General features: G+C 27.4%; 6 protein-coding genes across 9 annotated transcripts in view; 3 read left to right on the forward strand and 3 right to left on the reverse strand.

The window, feature by feature from the left end:
• The window catches only part of LOC113551910 (methyltransferase-like protein 9), a 104,477-nt gene extending 102,827 nt beyond the window's left edge, over positions 1 to 1,650 (forward strand). For all 3 annotated transcript variants that reach the window (XM_026954483.1, XM_026954482.1, XM_026954485.1), the window contains 2 exons: positions 436 to 617; positions 1,225 to 1,650. In XM_026954483.1, the coding sequence (XP_026810284.1) occupies positions 436 to 617; positions 1,225 to 1,445 (403 nt within the window). In that variant the 3' untranslated portion in view covers positions 1,446 to 1,650. The remainder of the gene's footprint in view (positions 1 to 435; positions 618 to 1,224) is intronic.
• Positions 1,651 to 6,365: 4,715 nt separating this feature from the next.
• LOC113553581 lies at positions 6,366 to 9,988 on the reverse strand. Of its 2 annotated transcripts, none has more exons than XM_026956970.1 (8): positions 9,766 to 9,988; positions 9,484 to 9,705; positions 8,539 to 8,701; positions 7,818 to 7,983; positions 7,387 to 7,728; positions 7,199 to 7,321; positions 6,924 to 7,020; positions 6,366 to 6,832 (listed from the first exon to the last, which is right to left on the reverse strand). In XM_026956970.1, the coding sequence occupies exons 2-8, from the start codon at positions 9,702 to 9,704 to the stop codon at positions 6,736 to 6,738; spliced, it is 1,209 nt and encodes a 402-aa protein (XP_026812771.1). In that variant the 5' UTR covers position 9,705; positions 9,766 to 9,988; the 3' UTR covers positions 6,366 to 6,735. The 2 variants fall into 2 exon arrangements, with proteins under 2 accessions (XP_026812771.1, XP_026812770.1); XM_026956969.1 differs by having other exon boundaries at positions 6,367 to 6,832; positions 9,790 to 9,988.
• Positions 9,989 to 10,092: 104 nt separating this feature from the next.
• On the forward strand, positions 10,093 to 12,287 carry LOC113553582 (60S ribosomal protein L35). Its single transcript, XM_026956971.1, has 4 exons — positions 10,093 to 10,209; positions 10,367 to 10,503; positions 10,847 to 10,928; positions 12,063 to 12,287. Exons 1-4 carry the CDS (start codon positions 10,207 to 10,209, stop codon positions 12,210 to 12,212), a joined length of 372 nt encoding a protein of 123 aa, XP_026812772.1. The 5' UTR covers positions 10,093 to 10,206; the 3' UTR covers positions 12,213 to 12,287.
• A 1,016-nt stretch (positions 12,288 to 13,303) lies between these two features.
• On the reverse strand, positions 13,304 to 14,345 carry LOC113553816 (N-terminal Xaa-Pro-Lys N-methyltransferase 1). The gene is made up of 3 exons (XM_026957358.1): positions 13,865 to 14,345; positions 13,678 to 13,789; positions 13,304 to 13,597 (listed from the first exon to the last, which is right to left on the reverse strand). The coding sequence occupies exons 1-3, from the start codon at positions 14,190 to 14,192 to the stop codon at positions 13,360 to 13,362; spliced, it is 678 nt and encodes a 225-aa protein (XP_026813159.1). The 5' UTR covers positions 14,193 to 14,345; the 3' UTR covers positions 13,304 to 13,359.
• A 303-nt stretch (positions 14,346 to 14,648) lies between these two features.
• LOC113553945 (ER membrane protein complex subunit 8/9 homolog) lies at positions 14,649 to 16,424 on the forward strand. The gene is made up of 4 exons (XM_026957549.1): positions 14,649 to 15,078; positions 15,762 to 15,831; positions 15,907 to 16,001; positions 16,082 to 16,424. The coding sequence occupies exons 1-4, from the start codon at positions 14,804 to 14,806 to the stop codon at positions 16,278 to 16,280; spliced, it is 639 nt and encodes a 212-aa protein (XP_026813350.1). The 5' UTR covers positions 14,649 to 14,803; the 3' UTR covers positions 16,281 to 16,424.
• A 3,951-nt stretch (positions 16,425 to 20,375) lies between these two features.
• Positions 20,376 to 21,019, reverse strand: LOC113554022 (eclosion hormone-like). The gene is made up of 2 exons (XM_026957666.1): positions 20,897 to 21,019; positions 20,376 to 20,798 (listed from the first exon to the last, which is right to left on the reverse strand). The coding sequence occupies exon 2, from the start codon at positions 20,780 to 20,782 to the stop codon at positions 20,528 to 20,530; it is 255 nt and encodes an 84-aa protein (XP_026813467.1). The 5' UTR covers positions 20,783 to 20,798; positions 20,897 to 21,019; the 3' UTR covers positions 20,376 to 20,527.
• Between the last annotated feature and the right edge of the window lie 2,700 nt (positions 21,020 to 23,719).

A 23,719-nucleotide genomic window follows, 5' to 3' on the forward strand; every position in this document is an offset into this window, starting at 1 on the left:
TCAGATCGAAAAATAAAAATGTGCGTAATCTTACCGTATCCGTGTTTTCCCGCAACTTTCAAAGATTATAATACCGGGTGTGTCCTATGTTCACGTATTTTTATTACAAAACAACCTTTTTTCTAACTGCTGTACCCGGCTTCTTATTTACCCAATTATCAGTAGGTACATTTTTACAAAATAGTTTAGTCATTAAATAAAATAATTGGCGTTAGTTGTTTTTTTAGATACAACGATGCACTTGATTATTGTTCTGTATAATAGTAAAGTAAATTATATAGATTTTGTACAATGCGCATATTTAAATAACAATAATTTGTTTAAGGTTTCAGAACAGTTAGACAATATATAATGTTACGAGTTATACTAAATATTAATCGATATTATGTATATTTTACAATGGGTAGTATCTAAATAATAATGTGTTGTAAGTAGATTGTTGGACGTCGATACGTGGTGGACTCGCGAAGAGAAATTCGACGTGGTATCGTGTCTGAACTTGTTGGACCGGTGTAGCGATCCGGCGAAGCTCTTGGACGAAATAAAAAGCGCAGTGAAACCCAACGGCAGGATTGTCGTGGCGCTGGTGTTGCCGTACAGACCCTTCGACGAATTCAGTGAGTATACAGCATCATCCCTGCTACTGCTGTAAATAGTTATAAAAATCTAAAATTTTAAGTAAATGAGTGGGTATTTATGTTACTCAATTCGATCGTTTTATGTTACGAAATGCGTCTATTTTGCAAAACGCGTCTTATAAACGTATTCGGAGTATATCATATGGATATGTACCTACCTGAATAGGTGTTTTCAAACGTCCATAGCTGAGGAGGCAAATTGTAAAATTTCTATTTTTACATACTACATAAGTTTGGTACTGATTAGGTACTTTATACTGGTAAAAGTCGCTGAGGAGGCACTGCCCACCCTGCCGCCCCTATAGACACGCTTATGCCTATACCTGTGTATCCATGTGCTCGCACAAGTGGGTATACGAAAACTGTCGAAAATCCTTGATATTTATGAACCTCTTTAGCCCACAGCGTGTATTTCAGTGGTGAAAAAGCGGTATCGTCGAATCGTTTTCAATATATATATAGTCGACGATTGTACCTTTAAGACGCACCGAACCGTTTTTAACAGCTATCCATATAAGTCAATGTTATGGGTTCTGCTGCAGGGATAATTTATGATGTATATATATAGTATATAAATTGTAAACAGGATCCGCGATACCGGAACAAAAGTTGCCGATCACCGGCGTGACGTTCGAAGAACAGGTGTGTTCAGTGGTGCACGACGTGTTCGAACCGTCCGGGTTGGAAGTGCTGCGGTGGACAAAACTGCCGTATCTGTGCGAAGGCGACCTGAGCCAGGACTATTATTGGCTGCACGACGCCGTCTTCGTGATGTCCGCGAAAACGCCGCCGCAAAAGGATGCATAGCACTCCGCCGAATCGATGTGCAAGGCGATTATATCTTGTTGTCTGCACTATATGTTATTATGTCATATTATTACAGTCGTTTTCTCGATGAATTTATGTGTTATTGAAAACATTATTATTATTTTTTTTACACACGTGTAACCTGAAGTGAATACAATAAGACTCATCATTATCGTTTTTATTTTTTTATTTTCTAAAACAATAACGTGAGTACATTTTTTAAATTGAATATTTTCCCGAGAATTTTGATATGAAATTAATCTAAATTTGGAACCATTGGGTGTAGCGTAATTATATTCAGTGGCGAAGCGTCGTAGGAGACGATGAGACAACGTCTACCCACTAAGAAATTAGAACACGGAACAAATAATTTTGTTTTACAAATTATTTACAAACTTTAACGTCATTTATATTAGGTATAAAAATGATATGTGTTTTAATATTTGTTAAAATTGGTTTTTCGTTGTACAGTTATAGTATTTAAGAATTATTAAAATAGATTAGATGCGCGCGATACGGCCGTGCGGCTCTTCCAAATATTATATTATATCAAAGAGACGTTGTGATGCAACGTCTCCCAATTATGTGCGCGCGGGTACAGGGGGGATTTTAATGCAAGTGGGGTTTACTATCTTCGCTATGAGACACGTCTCGCTATTGGGATTTCTTCAATTATCGACATCGCCATCGAGTGTAATGGTCCCCTGTGAATCGCTATTACTGATAGCCGATAGGTACCTGTGTGTTTCTTAATATTGTTGTTTGTCCTCGTGGCCGGTGATTTAATTTATGTCATTTTGAACGATGGAATTATTAATTACTCATACGAAAAAAAATGTATTATCAAATAAGTAAAATAAAAAGGGAGGAATCCAAGTGTATTAGTGTCATTTTATTCAATGTCTTCCCAACTATAAACTTAAGCTTCACCACTGATTATATTAATGATTCTGCAGTGACGTTTATAGAATTCGCAGTATTCACACTATGGGAAGAAAGGTATGGAAATATTTCTCCACAAAATAGGTATATGTATTTCTTACTATATTAATATAACAATATAGCCATTGACCGTGTTACGGTGAACATCTATGTATACAGTATTATTTTATAATAGAAAATCTAAGTTTCTGTAGATGTAGTATCATAACGATAACGTCAAATGTCAATTAGTCCATCCGAATATGCTGTGGTTTTTGTGCCCATTTGTACAAAATAATTTTTTTTAGACCACGAGGAGAGGATATGATCCCTAATAAGTATTAGGTAATCCTTACTGTTAGCACTGGATTGTCTGAATGGTTCGGCATCAGACATGTGAGAAATGTAAAATTAAAATGCCAAAATGTGAAAACTGAAAATTTTAATTTTTAGTGCACCGCCTATATTAAAAATAAAGAAGATCAGTATTTCCAGTGTAGTTCCTACTTCAAATTATATATTTAGGTAGATACTACCTATTTTTTTCATATTAAAATATATTTTTATGTAATTTAGCCAATATAAGTACAAACAAGTACCTATTATGTATTTATGTATCTAAGTTAAATTTTACTAAAATTTACTAAGTACCTATCATATACATGTACAAGCTTTTTCCTTCAACTAATTAAAAACGACCGTCATCTTTTGGGTGGTCGTATACTCGTATTCGTATATGGTTGTCACCGTCAAAGTTTTTGTTATAATTTATCATTATTAGGTATACGCCGTCGTATTAATATATTATATTAAACTATAAGTCCAATGACAATGACAAAATAATTAATAATACAAACTAGTAACTACGTGTCTACTAATAGGTATTATCTATATAGTTATATAATGTAATATACTAATATGTATATATAATATATAATTATAACGAAAACCACACAAAATTCTAAACAATTTAATTTGTTATATTTTTTGTATCCTCTTTTCTCCTCACACACAAAAAAAAACAGAATTGAATACACAGCTGAGTACCGGGTACTTAAATAGAATTGAAAAACGCAATGAGAATGTCCAGTCGCATGAATATCCGGTCTTTAATTATCTATTAGTATACCATATAGACATATAGTATATTATCACTATAAAATGTGTAATCGATCATATCGCTTAAAGTTTTTGACGGAGTATAGTGGACCAACATTTGAGGGCAACTGCCAACTGGTATATTTTTAAAATGCCAAACACCACCGTTGAGGCCGTCGAGGGCACCTGATCAACACCCGTTAGACCTGTGTACGCACCATATAATACTCCACTAATTTCAAATTTAAACGCTTACAAAATACAAATTTACCCAATTAACTGGTTCCATATTTGATTTGTATTCGTTTTTTTTAAGAAAAATATTCTGTTTCAGAATAACAAATTTAAAATGTGCCTGTGACATTCAAAAAAAATAATAATAATTTAAAAATCAATTATAATAAAGAAAATTGTAAAAATGTTGAAATTTTAATGATTAATTAATTATGTAAAAAAATAATATTTTCTAAAACACATAAATTTACTGAGAAACGAACAGTGCCTATATTAATTAAATAATCATTAATCGCCATTCACGTAATATCATAATATTATATTATCACCCGTCGCGACGTCTTCGGTAAAATTAATTGATAGGATGGGATGGTATAACAAAAAACTCAATTGTATATGTTTAATATTAAGTTTTATATTTTTATTTCAAATAAAACATTATGAACTACAATTTAATATAACCACACACATTTTTTTTTCATACATCAAATATAAAACTTCTTAAGACTACGCACAATATTATTTCGCAAACACATATAATATATCATTATCATAATACAACAATAAATTATTGTACCTATCTACTTATGTAATAATATATACGTGTGACACTAAGACGTCGTCCAAACGTCGAGTTACAAAATTGGCCAGGGTTGCACGAGAACCTAAATAGTCAATACCTAACAATATGGAAGTCCCGTCAAATTACGTGACACGAAAATTGAACGACTATCCAGTACACATTATACGATTTATACAAATAGGAAAATAATGTCGAAAATATTATGCATTAAATTTTGGAAATTTTGGTAAAAATTAAAGAATGGATTAGGAAAGATCACAGATACGTTTTTTTTCTTTCAAATTAAGACAACTAAAATATTACCATATACTAATAAAATAATAGTAATAAAAATTCATTACATTTTAACACGCAAATCACATTCACCTATTATACTGTTGAGTGTTAGACGTTGGTTGCCGGTAATAATATTTATTTCTACATCCGTTGTTGTAGCTTAATGTTTACATTGTTGTTTACAATTATTTCCAATCTCATGATAAATGAAAATCTATTTTAACCATACATTTTACACAATCAAATCGCTGCGTTCATTTTTAAACATCGAAATGAAAAAAAAATCAATAAATCATGGGCACTGTGTTTCCAAATACTATAGATACAAACACGTAAAAACGCTCATAGAAAATAACCGTTACGCTATTGTTATTTAAACATTGAGCTTTAATGGCTTATTGGGTAGCATTATACAAATAAACAAATTACGCCTACGCGAATAGAAGTTTTTATTAAAATCATTAAAAGTAAATGTATGGTGGAATAAAAGTATATAGCAAAATCCATTTGTAATTTATGTATGTAAAATAAATACGTATATGCTATACATTAAGATAATTTAAAATTTTGTTTTAGATGTTTAAACAACCAACAATCATTGAGCTTATAACTGTAACTCATTATGAAGATAAAAACATTAAACAGTATATAGGACTTAGAAAACTATGTTGGAACACTTAGTATTAATATAATTTAAAAAAAATTAAATTTACATACAAATAAAATAAGTTATAATAATTTCATGTGACTTTGCAAAATAACACATTTGCACACTTAAATTTTACAATTTTACGTATATTATATATATAAAAATTAAATATACAGGCATCATTAACTATTTTAAAATAATAAAATTAGACACCAATTAGTATGAAAGATGTTATTGATGACTAGCGTGGTATTAATGTTTAGGTATATATTCGGCAAATTAAATGATACATAGCCCTTCAATTTAGTCTAAAAAGTCATGGAGTTAGATTTGACAATCAAATAACTCATTTCATTTGTTAAACCAAGTATACATTTTATGACAGTTATTCTGAGAATAAATTTAACTGTACTAATAAAATAAATAACAAAATTCTTAACTAAAAAAAAAATAATAATAATTTTAGATCAGTACACACTTTAAATAAAATAATAATACAATTAACTCTCAATCACTTTAACCTTCATAATAAGAAACTATATTTACCTTTAACTGTTTTCCTTTCTTTAAAGGCTTAAGTTAAAGTAGTTTAAGTTACTGAGAGTTAAATGTACTTAACATATTTTATAGTTTTAACCAGTAAACACTTAAATAATATGTATATATAAGAAGAACATATGAGATAAAAATTCTACTATTACTTTTAATACAAATTGCATAACGCAAAAATTCTATTATTATTACCATCTATTAAATGCTTAACACAATTAAAACAAGTAACATATATATAGTGTTATGTGTTGTAACTGATAGCCATTGATACAAAACATGAAAAAAAATAATTCAAACGATATTGGCTATATACTATTGTAAAAATGTATTTTTAATTTGCTACCTAATTAAATTGAAAGCAAAAAGTTTCTCACTAAATAATAAAAAAAACTAACTTGGTAAATAATAAGTGAATACACAAGTGCTTACAGGTTAAAATAATTGGCAACTAAAATCAATAGATAAAACATCAATTCAATATAACATTAAACAGTCAATGTATTATATTATTAAAATAAGCGTTTCCTTATAATAATTAAATAATTAGTAAATTATGTAATCCTAATCAAAAAAATGATTAGATATTTAATGTATACTTAGGTTACTATTATGGCATGAATATTTTGAAACTAAACAAAACATAAAAGTTTGGCAACATATACATTTTGATATCATATTGACAACATGTATACAAAAAAATTTATAATAGTTGTTGAATTCAAATAGTTCAACAGGATATTAAATTTAAATTAAATAAATATAGGTAAATACCTCAAACTAGAAGACACTCAAAAGGAGACATTAAAAAGATTTAATTTAAATAAAATGGTAAGATCCCTCCAGGTAAACAGATTTTCCCATTAAATTAGAGGAAAATAGGGAATTTTGACTAGACGTAAAAATAAAATAAAAGCAATTTTTGAAAGTTGATAAAAATAGTTGAAAAGTTTTACTTTTCGCAAGTTTAATGCGAACTCTTAATTTTGCTTGTTACGAGACATTGCATCACAGAGATCTTTAAAATTGGCAGCCGAAACTGTTTGATTAGAATTGTCTAAAACAGTTTTTCTTAACCTAGAAAATATTTAAAATTAAGTTAAATTTTTTATGAGTTATTGAATTCAATTTTTTATTAAATTCAATACAAATATTTTTATATTGTTACCCATGTTTATCTTCATTTTTCCAACTACTAACAGCAATATGGGGCGGAGGAAGAAATGATCTTAATGACTGAACAAGTTGAATTGTATCAATCAATGCTGAAAAATAATATAAGTTAAAATATACCAAAATTAAAAAATTGTTAGAGTAAATTAAACATGAAAATTCTATTAAAATAAAATTAATTGAGTTATTAATTATTAAAAGTTTAAAATATTAATTTAGTCAAGAAGTGTTAAATGACTTAAACAGTATTTTATTTTCAATGATCCGTACTTTTTTGTAATGATTCAGATTGTTTTCCGTAAGGTTTACACATAGCTGGTCTCACGCATGCTTTCATTCTATTCATATTTTTCATTATTTCCGAAAATGCTCTGATTATTTTTTCTTGGCCAGCTGAAATTAAAAATAAATAATCATGATATGTTATGCTCAGTTATTAAAATTATAAATATTCGTACCATCTAAATGACCTTTACGGTTATCTGAAACTTCAGGCCAAGTTGTGTCATGAGCAGCCATTAAATCTTTATTGTCTAGATTTTCAAGATTAGCCTTTAAAAAATCTGCCAACTTATTGTGCTGTGCTTGTCTTGCACTTACAGTTTTTGGAACCTGAGGTACATGTATAGGCATTGGATTCGGTATTTCAGGAGCTTGATGTGGAGTTGGTCCAGTTAGATCAACAGGCGCTGAATGTGGTTGAGTACTAGAAGGTGCCAAACCATGTGCACTTAATTGCTGACTAATCATCTGACTCATTGATATACTTGGACTTTCACGACCAACTGGGATATTCACGCCTAATATAATAAACAATTTAGTTAGTATTCTAATTTATTAAACTATGAGAATTTTGAATTTTTTTTTTTTTTAGATAAAAATATCTTACCAGAATTTGAAGAGTTCATGTAATTTGACTGTTTAGTGTGTTGAGATAAATCTAATTGAGTCTTGTAATAACGACATGCTGGGTTTGGACAATTTTGTACAACTTCAATAATAAAGTCTTTTTCCATACCAAAGTTTTCACGACCAATTGTATAGGAATCCATAACCTATGAATTACATAATATCAAAATATTACAAAATATTCACTGTTTAGAAACAAATTATACTGTATTTAAGATACAATGAATAAAAGTTTACTAAAAAATGGATTATTAAAATCAATATTCATTGCAACAATAACCCAAAATAAAATAAACATACAAACATAGCTTATAAAAATTAATCAATTAGGTAATTATAGTCTGACTCAAATAATAGTAACCTCAAACAACACATAGTATAAACAATAAGTTTGGCTAACACATAGCAAGTTATATGCTGCCACATTATCAAAAGCATTATTTTATTATTCTAATAACCACCTAACTTGCAATTTGCTAAGATTAACAAAGTATAACTTTCAACTACAACCAATCGTCAATGAAAAGATTAAAAATTTTCATAGTTTGATGTTACACTTGTTTGAGTATATTTCTGAATTTAATTATAAAGTATGATTATTAAAATGGTCTAAAACAAAATTATTAATAAAATTCCTAAAACAATTAATAAATTCCTAGTATAATATACTATATTATTATCTCCGAAAAAACTTTTATTACCGCTCGAACAGTTCCTTCAACACCCAAATGTAATCCATGCGGTCCATTCATATGCTTTAACATTACCGCATTTGCAAAATGTTCATAAGGTAAAATAATTTTTCCATTTTCTCGAAGGATTAATCTTGCTTGACTATCTAACGACACTCTCGAAGCCATCATTCTAGAAAAATTGTTTCAAATAAATAAAAGAATAATGTTGATATATAAGTATATAACTACTGAACTACATATTACGCTATATAAATGAATGTATACTTATGTATAGAAAATTATGGTAATTATAATTAATGTACATAAAAGACATTTCTTTTATCACATTACATAATTATAAATTATAAATATTATACATCTATTAACATAATAGGTTATTGAAGAACTATACATAAATCTGTTGATATCGTCAACATAAAATTGGTGGAAAGGCCAACTGATATAACCCTTAAAAACTGAATATTATAAAGGATAAGTTACCATTTTATTCCCAGTTAAGCTGTTTTTTAATTTAGGTTATTTTCAAACATAATATCTAGTAATTCTAATTAAAAATAATGGGCTAATTATTTATTATTTGATTACCTACTATAAGTAATAATTATTGGTTACATTATAACATCATATGATATTTAAGGATACCTGAAAAATACATGACTATTTTTAATTAAATAATTTTATTTGAAAGGTATAAATTGAATTTTTTATTTAAATATTGTGGGTTAAATTACTTCGCAAAATTTGCTAAATCCAATTTCGTACTAGAAAAACTTTTTTATGAGTTACTTTACATGGCCAGAATATGTTGATTCAAAATTCTTTATAATTCAATGGAAAGCCTTTCCACTTATGATAATATAAAGTATTTACTACTAAAATAGTTGGAATCTTTCAGATTTAAATTAAAATCAAGTTTAACCAAACCAACACAACAAAATAATAAAAACTTACTGTAGGTAAGAAGCACTAGGCAATACAGATGAATCTTTCATTTCAGAGAATATTTTCAATAATTCTATACTGTTCCATCCCTTATTTTGCAAATAGAGCTGTAGCAACATGTACAGTTTCTCAGTCACATAGCCACTAAACGCCGAATTCATGTCAGCCGGAAGTCCTTTAGGAACTATATTTTTCATCGCTTCGGTCAGTCCGCTGTCCATTTGATTCATGCTGAAATAAATAAATAATTAAAAACAGTCCACATAGTGGTGTTTTCGAATATGCGACAACCGTCTAGGATTGTGCTGGCCATACAGAGTTAGTCGGCGTTAAGACAGTACGCCCCGATATTCACTGATGATAAGGACTAGATAGAAAATAAACTTTGAGAGTACATCACGTGTGACGGAGCATTATAAAAATTGAATAACAAATTTAATTAATAATCTAAAATCGTGTAACAAGAACGACAAAAAAAAAATGTATGATAGAAATAGAACTGAAAGAATTAAAGACTGAAATGAAAAGCAATTGTTTTATTTTTATTTTTTATTTTTATCAAAAGAGATAACGAAAACGATCAAAACGTCGCCGTCTGTTCCATGCAAATGAAATTATTCCATGACCTTTTAGGTTATGATCACATCTCGACATTCTCGCGTAAACACAAAAATTGTTAGCAAGCACTCTTTTCATTCGGCTGTGGCACTTTGTGTATTCTAACGCGACAAAATGGTAAGTTTTATCCGTTTCAATCCTAATATATTATTATGGCTTTTCCATTTAAATTTCATCAACATTAAATCCAATCGATTACTTAACTAAATATGTATCGATCGTGTTGATATTTCACTTTTAATGTACTAACGATTTGTGTTCTTTTTTTTTCTAGACGAAAGTCAAGTGCTCAGATTTACGTCTTAAGGACAAGGAATCCTTGTTGAAACAACTCGAAGAGTTGAAACAGGAATTGGCCAATTTGAGAGTTTCCAAAGTTACTGGAGGTACAGCATCAAAACTTTCTCGGATGTAAGCATTAACATTTATATATACTTTATAATATCGTACTCGCGTTACAATCAGTTAATTATTAAACTAATGCTGATTTAGAATAACCTTCGATCGTTATACTTCTATGTCTTTCCAGTTATTGCAAATTATTCAAGTCTATTTAACTAATTGTGTAAAAATTAAATTATTATTTACTTACGAATTCGTTCCATTTATATCTCCAATGATGTTTCAGTATAAATTTTTCAGTATAAATTGTTGTCATTGGTAGACTTGCTAAATGCTAATTATCTCTTGAGTACAGTTATTATTTTATAATTTGTGTTAATAAGAATTAAAAATATGTCTTAATTATTTTTAGCCGTGTTGTTCGCAAAGCAATCCTACGTTGTTATGTTGTAATTCATCAAAAACAAAAGGAAGCACTCAGGAAAATCTTCAAGGTATGTTTAAATATTGAAATTAATTACACGAATTTGTTTTTTTTATTATTATTATCTTGAAATATGTAGATAGTTCTGCATGAAATATACTTTGTTTTGCAGAATAATATGCTACAACCTAAAATTCTGTTTTTATGCGACATTCTATCATAATTGAACTAGCCATGGTAATAATGTGTTCAGTGGGGTTGCTTAGAGTTGGCATATTTTATAAACTTTTCTTATTATATTTTGAGTTCAGTGAAACCTAACGTTAACAAACAAAATAACCCGGTCCTGGCAAAAACTTAGGTATTTCGACCTGTTTATAACACTCTATATTACGGATACAGACAATAATATTTTACCCCAGTGACTTCATAACAGACAAAAATCCTAATTCAAATCTAAATGCAATATCATATCGTGTATGTACAAATGAAACAGCTTCAATACAAAGAACAATTAAGTACACGTGAAAACAGATTGCATTATCGCCGATTTCAATAATGTTAATTGCAAATATCTATTGAATTTATGAATTTGAGATACAATTAAATGGAAATTAATTGTATTAATACGTATAAAAGAAAACCATAAGTAATTTTAATGTTTTTATTCAGTTTCTATTGGTTTGCAGTCAGAGTCTATATTTTTCTTACCATTGGCACTTAACGTACCGTTTAAACCTTTCAAGTTAAAACAAAAGGTGAACATTATATGTTGTGTAAAGAGTTGCGGTTTGTCTATTTGTAAACATGCTGATAAATATTAAAATTAAATTTATAATGTTTAAGTCAAATATAATAAATCAATATGTACATTAATTATATAATATACATACAAAATTTTCATTTCCCATTTAATAGATATGTTTCTAATATTATTTATAAAACTGTCTCAACAGACAATTATTTTGGTCCCGTGACTGTTATATATAATTTTCACTTTCTATTATAGTGATTGATGATTTACTTATGGAATGTTCTCTGAAACATAATCTCCTTTTAGTTGTTATAATTGATTTTTTAAGCTGCTAAAAGTGATGAAGATTATTTATTAATCAAGTTGTTATCCTCTGCAACCAATGTTTTATTATAAAATAATACACCTTAATTTTACTTTTTCTTTGTATTTATAAAACTTTTTTTTCAGAATCGTAAGTACAAGCCTTTGGATTTGAGGCCAAAACTTACCAGGGCAAAGAGACGTGCACTCACTAAGAAGGAACTGAGTGTTAAAACCCAGAAAGAAATTAAGAAGAAGAACAAGTTCCCCCCTAGAATGTACGCCGTAAAAGCTTAAGTTCTGTTATACTGACCTTAAATAAAAAAAAAAAATTATGTTTGATAATAAAACTTTTTTCATTCATACCTTTCATAACTCTTGAGTTAAAATTGACTAATATGGTATAAACAATATAAGATTTGTACTTACATTGATAATATAAAATGATAATTTTGACATATTTTTTCGTATGAACATTATTCTCGACCATCTTTGTCCAGTAGTCTTGATAATATATAAGTAATAATTAGTTCTGTTTTTTTAAACTAACTTTTTGTACTTTTATGGTACAATAGAATATAATTTCCAAATGTTGCCAAGACTAGTCAATAGAATGAATAAGGTAAAATTTAATTACTGATGGTCACGAAAAGAGTAAATTTAACCTCAGAGCAAAATACAATTTTTAATGCCTGGTGCTTAATATATTATTATGTAATTAAAACTGATATTAACATGCTAAATGTTACAATTATGAACCACCAAATGATATAGAATTGTTAATTTATAGTTTTTCAACTGAGATCTGAACCTCTAAAAAACAAAATGAATCTTCGGTTATACTGAATCAGTATTTTGGGCCTAATTATTTTATTTCTGTAATATTTACAAATCCTAAGAATTATTAATTGCTTCTATTGAAGACTCAAATTAATCAATTCAATATATTTGAGTAAACTTGATTTAATTAAATAGGAGTTATTTATCTCTATTTAATGTTAAAAGTTTACTTTTAACTATATAACTAACAATTCAATAGTTACATCTGTATTGGGTTTTCTTTAATCAGTTATAAAAATAAGGAATTTATATTAGGTTCACATTGGCTGATAGCCTCAAGTTTCTATAGAATATAAGTTTAATTTAAAGTATCTAGGTTTAGCTTAAAATTTCATCTTAAAATTCTTATACCTACCAGATATAGATAAAACTTTAATTGATGGGCAGATTTGTTGAGTAAAATCACTTAATTTAATAAGTTATATACAGGTACTTTGTAGCAAACTAAATGATTAGCTAGAATGGATGTTTAGAAGTATCTAATTACTTGTTAACCCAAATTAATTATTTGTTCAAGTTCAAAATATATGAAAATACTCGATTGTCCATGTACAAGATAAATTAAAATATATTTTTAAAGAATCATAAATATAATACATATTCATCAACAATTTGATTTTTCATTAGCTGGTTGTAATGCAAACATTTCAACTCTGTAGAGTTCAGATGGGAAATTTTTTTGTGTTCTATTTGCTTTACATATTAAATTTGCTTTTTGGAATATAATACAAAACTGTATGTAACTTCTCGTTATTGAACTATCTTCTGAATCTATTTCTCCTTCTTCTTCTTGAGAAATGTTTTCTTTAACAACTATAACGCCATTTGTATTTAACAATTTACTTAAACAAAAAAATAAACAATAGAAGTGTAAACACCAAATTCTTAATTTTGTTTAAAAAAAGAATAAATTTATCCTTACCAACACTTATTTAAGAACTTAATCAAATCGTCATCTGTAATATAACCAAGAACCCACTGGATCCATATGATGTCATATTTTTGATTGTCGGTAGGTGTGAATTCTTGTAATCCTAAAATAAAGGGTTATAGACATTATTATTTTATTTATTCCTTTATCCTAAAGCAGAATCTTGTCTAATACACACCAGAACAATAAAAGTTTTCTACATTAGACCCTAAACAATTCAGTTTTGCTTTCTCCAAAAATTTCTCGTCTTGTTCCAGCAAATCTACATATTTAAAGTGTTTACACAATAGGTTTTTGGTTATTCTACCAATTCCAGCACCACAGTCTAACACTCGGCTATTGGAAGGACCGTTTTCCATTTGAAATAATTTTCTGAGGAAGAGATCAGAATCCTTGATATCCTTAGTCGTCAAACTGGAGAACCCCCCGAGCATACCATTTACTGAAGCGGGGATATTGGACCAATAGTTTTTACTCTTCTCGTAATCCAATTCATCCATATTCATTATTCACCGTCGTCGATATCGTATAAGTGAACTGAGAATAATATTATTTTAAATTTTTTTATACAAAATTTGAACAAAAATTAAAATTATATAAATTAGTAATTTATCCTATTCATTGGATATAATTTGATTTTTACAGCACTATAAGTATTCAAATACGTCGCACAAATAAATATAAGATAATTTTGTTATTTAATACTTGCTACGATTTTAAATAGTATTAACTATAAATTCGAAATTGAAACATTGGACATTAATACATTATTTTTTTTAGTATTTTTAAATCCAATTATCAATTTATGAAATGATAATATTGTCATCGTAGTATCGCCACAGATTTAAGACCTTATACCCAATACAAGGTCTGTGGTCCTATTTCCATAGTGGATTGTAAATATTGATAAACAGCGATAAGACGTGTAAAAAAAAAATTGATTAAAATATGGGTAGAGCCACTCTTACTGTTACTATTCTTATACATTACTACTATAGCGAATAGTGATTAAACATATTTTTTTAAATTTTATTTTAAATTGGTTTGTCTGGAAATCGGTTCAATTTCATATTTCTTATTATTTTAAAATCGATTTTGTCTGATCCAACTTTTAATAATGACGAAAGTATCTTTTTCGACGTTAGCGTATTGTAAAATCGTCGCCCATGCAGCCAAATATCCTCACTGTGAAGTAAACGGACTACTGGTCGCCGAAAACTCGACCAAAGGCGATAAGTTGGTTATAGTGGATACTGTTCCACTGTTCCATCAGTGTCTCCACGTGTCTCCAATGTCGGAGATCGCTTTGATGCAAATTGACCAATCGGCTAGCACATGCGATATGTACATTGCTGGCTATTATCTAGCCAACGAGACGTTGGATGACCTAAGGTACTTAGATCTTTAACTTTTCAATACTTACATTGTATAATTATTATGTTATGAATTGTATACAAACATATTATGTACCATAGTTTACTTCTATGAGTTCTATGAGTAAAATATATATTAAAGTTGGATGATTCCGATGATTAGTAGAGTTGCTTTAACTTTTGGGAACAGGAATAAAATTAAATTTGTCTTTAAACAAAAGTAGTATTAATCATTTTTACTGCATTTGTTTTGGTAAGACTAAATTTATTATTTAATAATTTATTAAAAAATAAATCATGTTTAATGTAAATTTCTTTAATCATCATATATTATATGTAAATAAATTCAAAAGTACTTATGTAGAAAAATGTTTCTTTTGTAAACTGAGCATTAGGATAATAGGATAGATAAATAGGATAAATTAAATTTGTTATGGATTAGATTCAGCTCAGAATAATTTATTGTTGCAGTGTTTAAAACATGTTATAATTCAAAATTTTCAAATAAGTTTAATGAAATTATATTAGTAGATAAAAGATTTAATTTTTATACATTTTTATAAAAATAGCTTAATTTAATTTAAGTTATATACCTACTCCGCAATAATAATTACGGAACTTATATTAAATATAATATCTAAGAAAATTTTTTATTCTTTTTTTCCATATTTGCATTGATTATGATAATTTAAATGTTTTTAGTTATGATAAACCCGCCCATAAGATTGTGGATAAGATTGTTGAACACGAGTCAGATGTCTGTATGGTTGTGGTTAGTAAAGTTTTTATTTTTTTCAAGCTTTTATTATTAATTTTAATAATTAATAATTAAATATTACATTTTTAGATCAATAATCGATTAATGGAGTTAAATCAAAAAGAAAGTGCACTAATAGTACATACACAAGATGATGGAAAATGGAAACGTCTTAATAACTCAAAGTATGAATAATAAATTAAATAATAATTCATTTTACTATTACAATTAAGTTATTATTTTTAATATTTTTTTTTCAATTTAGCGTACAAATAGAAAATGTAACACTGGCTGCTGCATCAGCTGTATTACAACAACAAATCTATAATAATTTAGTAGATTTTGACAATCATTTGGACAATTTGTCTTTAGATTGGCTTAATGCAGAATTTTCTAACTGTGTAGAAAGAACATCGGGACATGACATTGGAAGAAGGCTGATGATTAATAAATCAGTTTCTTGACAATTGGAATGGGACGAGGGAATGAAACAAATTAAATTTTGATAAATTAATTTTAGATGAGTATTAAGAATTTTTTTTTTAGTTCAATTATCAATGATTATTTTGTTTTCATATTACTTTGTATTATTTAAAATCGAAATTATATAAACCAAATTGTTTTAAATTCTTCTAATTATAGATAAACATTAAATGAATAATTTATTTAGTACTTACTAAAAATAAATTATTCCACAGTGTCTGGGATTTATCATTTTTTTTTCTAAATATTGTTTTGTTATGCTTTTAGCTATTTTTATGTTACTTAATATAATACATACTTTGTAATGGGATTATAAAATATTTTTTATTACAATGTTGTCTATAACACTATAATTATAATTGTATTCACCATTTATATAGGATTTACAAATAACAACACATACAATTTCGAATATTGTATAAAAAAAATATTTATATCACTAACAATTGACATTATTTATGTTTTTGAAATGTTAATGATTTATGTACAGAATTTAAAGGTATACAATATGTATTTATATTTATTAAATTACAGTAATTTTTTTATTTATTATTTTATACTTTATACTTACAAAATAAGTATATTTTATAAGATATCTTAAATTTATATAAAATATTGATAAAGTAATTTTTATGTCTTGGTAAAAGTTTTTAGATATAGTTGCATAATGTGTATTTATGAATCACACTGAATTAATTTTTCCAAGGTAAAAGAACAACGAGAAAATTGTTATTTTTAAGTATGTATAAGTATGTATTAATAAACCATAAAATCCATAATAATTCTTTGGTATATTATTAAAAATTATACATATACATTTTTTGAGATAATTAATTAATAAAATTGCATTTCTTTATACATTTTTATTAACTATAACTACATGAAAAAATTTAATGTGAATTAAAGAATTGTTAAAAGTTCAATTGGATCTGACTAAATTTAATCCATTAAACAGTATGTTAAATACATGTTTAAGTAGTTCTAGTGTAAGGTGTTTTTTATTTAAGTGTAGTCTCTACATAATAATTTTTTATCTGAAGATGTTGCCATATTATGTATCTATGCATTTTGGCAGTTTAAACATATTAAAAACAAATTATATTAGTTTAACTTTAAATTCCACATTGCGTTTTCACAGCTCCAGTTTTTGGTCGATTCCATGTTTCACCAGATCGTATCTTGATGCAATTGAGAACATCCGTTTAAACTAAGCCCTCAAAAATATGTAATATAGCTCTGGTAACCATAATATTTTATCTTTGTGTCTGGTAAGATTGACTAGGTAGTCTAACTGTTAAATACTATTTACAGCGCCGTATTATAAAATATTTAGTTATAATAAAGGTTTTTGTGTTTTTGTTAAATAAATGCAAACATTGCAAACAATGTACCATTGAATACAAAAAAAAAAAAAATGTCTAATTAGTAGTTATCTTTTTTAATTTATAACTGACTAGTGACTATATTATAATGGCATTTGCCATTTTTTATCCATTGACACTCAAATGTCAGAAAAATGTTAATTTAAAGTTCAGTGTTCAAAGGCAGCTCCTATATTATATTTGCAAAATGTAAAAATTATTTTTTAATCCCTAATGGGCATAAAGTTTTTTATTGAGAAATAATGATGAAATCTAACCAAAAGATGGCATAATTTATTGTATAGGTACTAACATGCAGAAGTTTCACTTTTACTACAGGCAATGAATTTTGGACAAATGTTATAAAACATTAGATTGACCGATTGACGTTAAAAAGAAAATATATACCTTGGTAACTAAATTATGCAAAAATAGGATCTCGATTCCAGTGATTTAACTATTCAAGCTGATACGCACAAAATATAAATTCTTATGTAAGAGAATTGTACTTAGGTATACTTAATCAATACTTTGGTAAATCTCTTTTGCCTTAAAAACTATTTAAAAAACGTTTTCTTTTGAAATACCTATGAATAATTCAAACCTAAATAATAAATTTTATTATATATTAGGTAGGTAAGTACACAGGTAGACTTAATATTCATAAGTAGTTTTTTCTATAGTCCTTTATAATATAGCATATATCACTGATTTAACTATCTAATTGCGCATGTAAATAAAATTCAAAATTTCTGCCATCTTGGCCAGCCTTTACAATTTGGATCATATATTTTAGGCGACTATATTTAGTCTTGTAAAAAATTATTAAAATACTAATACTAGTATTCGCATAAAAAGTATTAAAATACTTACAAGCTTATGTATTTTACAAATAATCACAAAGTATTTGAAAACAAATATAAGTATTTTTTTTAATTTTTACAAATCTATATACCTAAACCATACTTAATAACTCAAAATTTTAAAAATTTTACAATCAAATTTCTGAAGATTTTCAGAGATAATAACATGTTGGCTCAAAACAATTAAAATATGTTCTTTTATAAACTCAATTTTTATCTGATTTTTTTTAATATTTAAAATGTTACTATTTTTTTTTATGAGAAATTTATAAAATTGATTTTTTTGTATAATTAAATACTTTTAATATGTATTCAGAAATTCAGAATAATTAAAAAATACCTACTTGAAAAAGCTAATTTGTGTTTTGAAAATAATATATTAAATTTTCATTGTTTTTAATTTATTTAATTAGTTAAATAAAATTAATTAATTATTTTTTTTTCATTTGGTATTAAATTAATAGCAACTAATTATAATCATACTTTTATACTAGTTAATAATTGAAAAGCCCGTTCATCACACTTATCTGATTTACAGTGCACTTACTACTTGCGTAATGGCACGTTGGTAAATTCATGATAAGTTGGTAACATTCAATGGCGATTTTTTGCTCTAAATTAGTTAAAAATCAGACAAACGTAGTATACAAAAGACTTCAACATTTCAAGGTGGGGGTGCTAGAGAAATGTACACATGTTTATACGTTTTAAACGGCATTGTACAAATGTTTTGCTATTGGTCAACTTGTAAATAATAAGTAATAAGATTTTAAAAAATAATTATGAAAATAATGTATTACAAGATACCATCCATACCAAGTAGAACGCGATAATGATGTAGCTAAATTGCCTATCTAACACGCCGTGTATATTTGTCCAACCATGAAAACACGTTAAATGAACATGTAAAAACGGTAAAAAAAAGTTCAAATAAAATATTTACAGAAATATAATATAATAACTATTTTAAAATCAAATATCTATATCTATTATAATTTATAATGTAATATGTAATAGTTCATTGTAGTAGGTATAATAACCGCTACTTACGTAATTTTGACAAGCAATCTATAAGAAAATGAAATCGTGTATTTTTTATTCACTCGTGTGTTTATCGATAGAAGCAAACATTGGGCAAAACCCATGAGTATCAAACAATTTGAAATTATTCCTTATCAAGATTGGACTATACTATTATTATACTTGTACATATTTAATGACTGTTGGATAAGTAATTCAGATATAAAAAAATACCTCACATATCATTATTCATAGTAAAACTCATATAAAAACGCGAGGCCCTAGGCGAGTGCCCAGTTTGCCACCCCTTTCCGCCGGTTTTGGCCTTCGTCACATTTTGACATTTCGCCGTAAAAAACTGATTTTACATATTTTTAAGTGTTTAAATCGTACAGGAAGCTTCCGCAAATGTACCAGCGTGCCTAAAAGACCGTCGGCCTATGTTTTTATATTAAAAAATGGCAAAACTACAAATATTTAGCACCTAAGGCCACTAAAAATCTTTTTCTGAGAAAAACTCGTATATACACTTTCAGGGTGAGGGATTTTTTTTTTGGACTCAAAGCAAATTTAACAATAATTAACCGAGGTTACACAACGATTTTCTCTGCGTATATGTTTCTTGCTACGTACTCATTCTCTTGTCTTTGCTGTTACTTATTGTTGTTATCAAACATATTTTAAATATATAAAAAACAACAACTTTGATAGTAGTTGAATTGTAGTAATATCAGATTGTTTTATTAATTTTTATTTGGTTACAACATCGTACAGTTGCGTATTTGGATTATGTTTTTATTTTTAAACGATCACATAACATCATTAAACCATATAATTTATCAACACATTCTGTTTATTAAATCGGTAAGCAATATCTATATTATAATATGGCCGCGCGCAGCCGCATATAGCTTAAATAACATATAATTCTTCGTTTGTAAATAAACATATCGGTCTTAAGGTGTGATGGATGCTCCGGTTCAATCACTCGAGCTTGTTGAGGAACGGTGCTACGGACTCGATGTTTTCACAGTCCGGTATCATCTTGCCCTTGAATTTGACGCAGGCGTCTGCGCACAACGGCCCCTCGAAGTAGGCACCCAACATCTTTTTGCATTGCGCGCAGTTCCTGATGCACATGCCCACATCCGCCATGTCCGCCGCCACGTGACCGAATATCGCGATCAATGCCAACGCCGCGGCCAAGAAGACGATTTTCTTGAATGAAGTGTTCATCATCGTTTAAGTTATCCTGCTATAATATACGTAAAGGACTTGTATAATATACTATATATCGTCAACGCAGCCTATTTTGTTTCTGAAACCAATGTACTCGTCTTAAAAGGTACTTACTTTGCGGTAGTTGAAACTTCTTTCTGTCGTAGACCGTTCAAACAATACCGTACGCACTGACGAAAACGAAAACGATTCCGTCGGTTTTATACCCATGATAATAATAGTCAAATCGAATTTGCGTCGTATATAGTCAACGATAGGGTATGGCTAAATGGATAATATACTTACTATATTGTAATTTGCAATGCGCGTTACAATCGCGCCACGGGTGCTAACTTCCCGCCGATATGTGTTTGGTTTGTATAGTTAATTTGATATTCGTCGTTGTTCAGCAGGCGAGTAGCAGCGCAAAGTGTATTTACAAAACAATAAAATTGGAGATTTTATTGAAAAACAAATTTGGTTGAAGTGATATTATATTATTAAATTTTAATAGACGAAGTATATAATACGTGTTATATATATTTCACATAGCCAACGTAGGTATATACATCGTCGTTGCAATTCAATTATCGTATTATTCAATACGACATTTATATATAACAGTATACATCTACTATAGTTTTGTTTTGACTACCAAGTAGATTCAATGCTAAATTCATTGTATTGGGATACACATATACTTAGTCACGAAAAGGGCAAACTCAGAAATTTTTATATCGTTCGAATTGACGCAAAACTGTAATTAAAGAGATTTACATGGAGTTATTGCACCGTGGTTGACTGATTATGAAGGGCGAGTACTTATTTTTTAGATTTTATTTTTATTCAAATATCATAAATCATAAAAAGTTATTATATTCACGTATTTATCCTACAGTTGATATTATACTATTATATATATTTTAAGAACTAGCATAAACAAATAGCGCAATAAAAATTTGAAAATCCCACCTTGAATGAAATCATTAAAAATCGAATTAGAAAAACTTATAGGGGAGCCATGTACCTATACTAATATCAATGTAATTTGTAATATACATATTATATAATATATGGTAGGGATATCACTATACAGTAAAATAATAAGAGTTCTAGGTTAGACCAATGCTGGGACGAACCGTTTCACAAATCGTATCAACAGTATATATGTAAATACTATAACTATACGATTATTAAAATATATTATTTCTTGTAAATATTTATCCGTCATTGGAATTCTGTAATTGTTTTATGTTAATTAAACTATAAATTATAATACAATATAAGCCTACATAATATAATATTTTTTATGATTGCTTTTTTAAAGTTTTTACTTTTTTGATATACAACATACATTTTAAATTTCATATTAAAACATTTATTTATACCGGAAATCACTATATATGATTATATATTTATTACAAATGAATAATAATTTTTCTTAGTGTACTTAAATCAAGATACATAATGATAAAAATTCTCGTTTTCGTGATTCTCAAATCCATTAAACACGCAAATGCACATAATTGAATATGTATATTATTCGTTATTATTGTAACGTTATATCTTATGTTACCTTTTTTCAATGCAAAATACACCATTTGCATTATTTGTTTCATGGCGTTATTTTAAATAATCAATTAACTATTTTTATTTTACACCTCTTCTCCACAAGCTATGCATTAATATAATATTTATGTTATATTATAAATATTTTGAAAGTTAATTTACTATATCCATCATGTACGCAAATAGTAATAAAAATTTTAAAGAGTGGTAGCAGGAAGTAGACAAAAAAATAAGTATATTTACAATTTATTACGCGGGTATGCTTGTCATGTACGAAGACAAACAGGATGAGTAATTCTATACAGCGTATTTCTATATTATTGTATGCATATTGTATATAATATAATTTATCATATATAAGCATACACTCAATAAATATTAAATAGTAAATTATTAATTAATTTAAAATAGACACAAAATCTTTAATTCAATATTAACTTAATTATTCCTAATAAAAATTTGCAAATACACAATAATCATTTAAATAGATTAGATACAAACAATAATCATTATGAAGAATGCATCAGTTTATTTTTCAAATCAAAAAATGGCGTTTCCGAACTCTAATAATAATCAAAATTTACAACTGATATTAATATATATATATGCATGTAATGAATATATATTTATTTTCTTGAAACTGCATGAGTAAAAATGTATTAGAATATTTTAAAAAACAATTTTTACCATTTTGGCCCATTATGATGTAAAAAAATAAAATAAAGTTGAATAACGAAGGCAAAATGCAACAAGCTTGTGTATTGTCATGAAAACATGGCGTTTTAAAATAATAAATAATTTTTTTTTTTTTAATTTTTATTTAATACAATCATATTTTTATCAAAACTGTTCTCATACATAATGGAGTCGGAACAGAAATTACAAACTTTAATACATATGGCAATAGATGTCAAAAATGTGAGTATTTGACTTATTTCCTTTGATTATTGAATAACGATCAAAACAATTTTCAGAGACAAATTAATCAACATTATTTAGTAAAACTTTTTGAAATTATAATTAAAAATTCACCACAACTGGCTAATTGTGACGTAGATTTAACTCCAAATGACGAAAAACACAGTCAGGTGGTTTACATTATAATAAATAACATTCATACCTATATCATATGATATTGACAATGATGAAACAATTATTTTTTATAAATTAATTATTATTTATCAGACGAACGTAAGCAATAAAGGAATTCACGAAGTGTCCATAAATCCATTTAATGGCATATTTGATGTATCGTCTTCAAACCACGAAGAAATGTTGTACGAATACGAAAACGAAGAAATGTCGTACAAATACGAAAATGAAGAAAATAGTTCGTTGGTAAATCAACAGAACTTTAAATTCTTTTAAAGTGGTTTTTAATTTAAAGTC

Source organism: Rhopalosiphum maidis, chromosome 2, assembly GCF_003676215.2.
Source record: "Rhopalosiphum maidis isolate BTI-1 chromosome 2, ASM367621v3, whole genome shotgun sequence".
Classification (NCBI taxonomy): Eukaryota; Metazoa; Arthropoda; class Insecta; order Hemiptera; family Aphididae; genus Rhopalosiphum; species Rhopalosiphum maidis.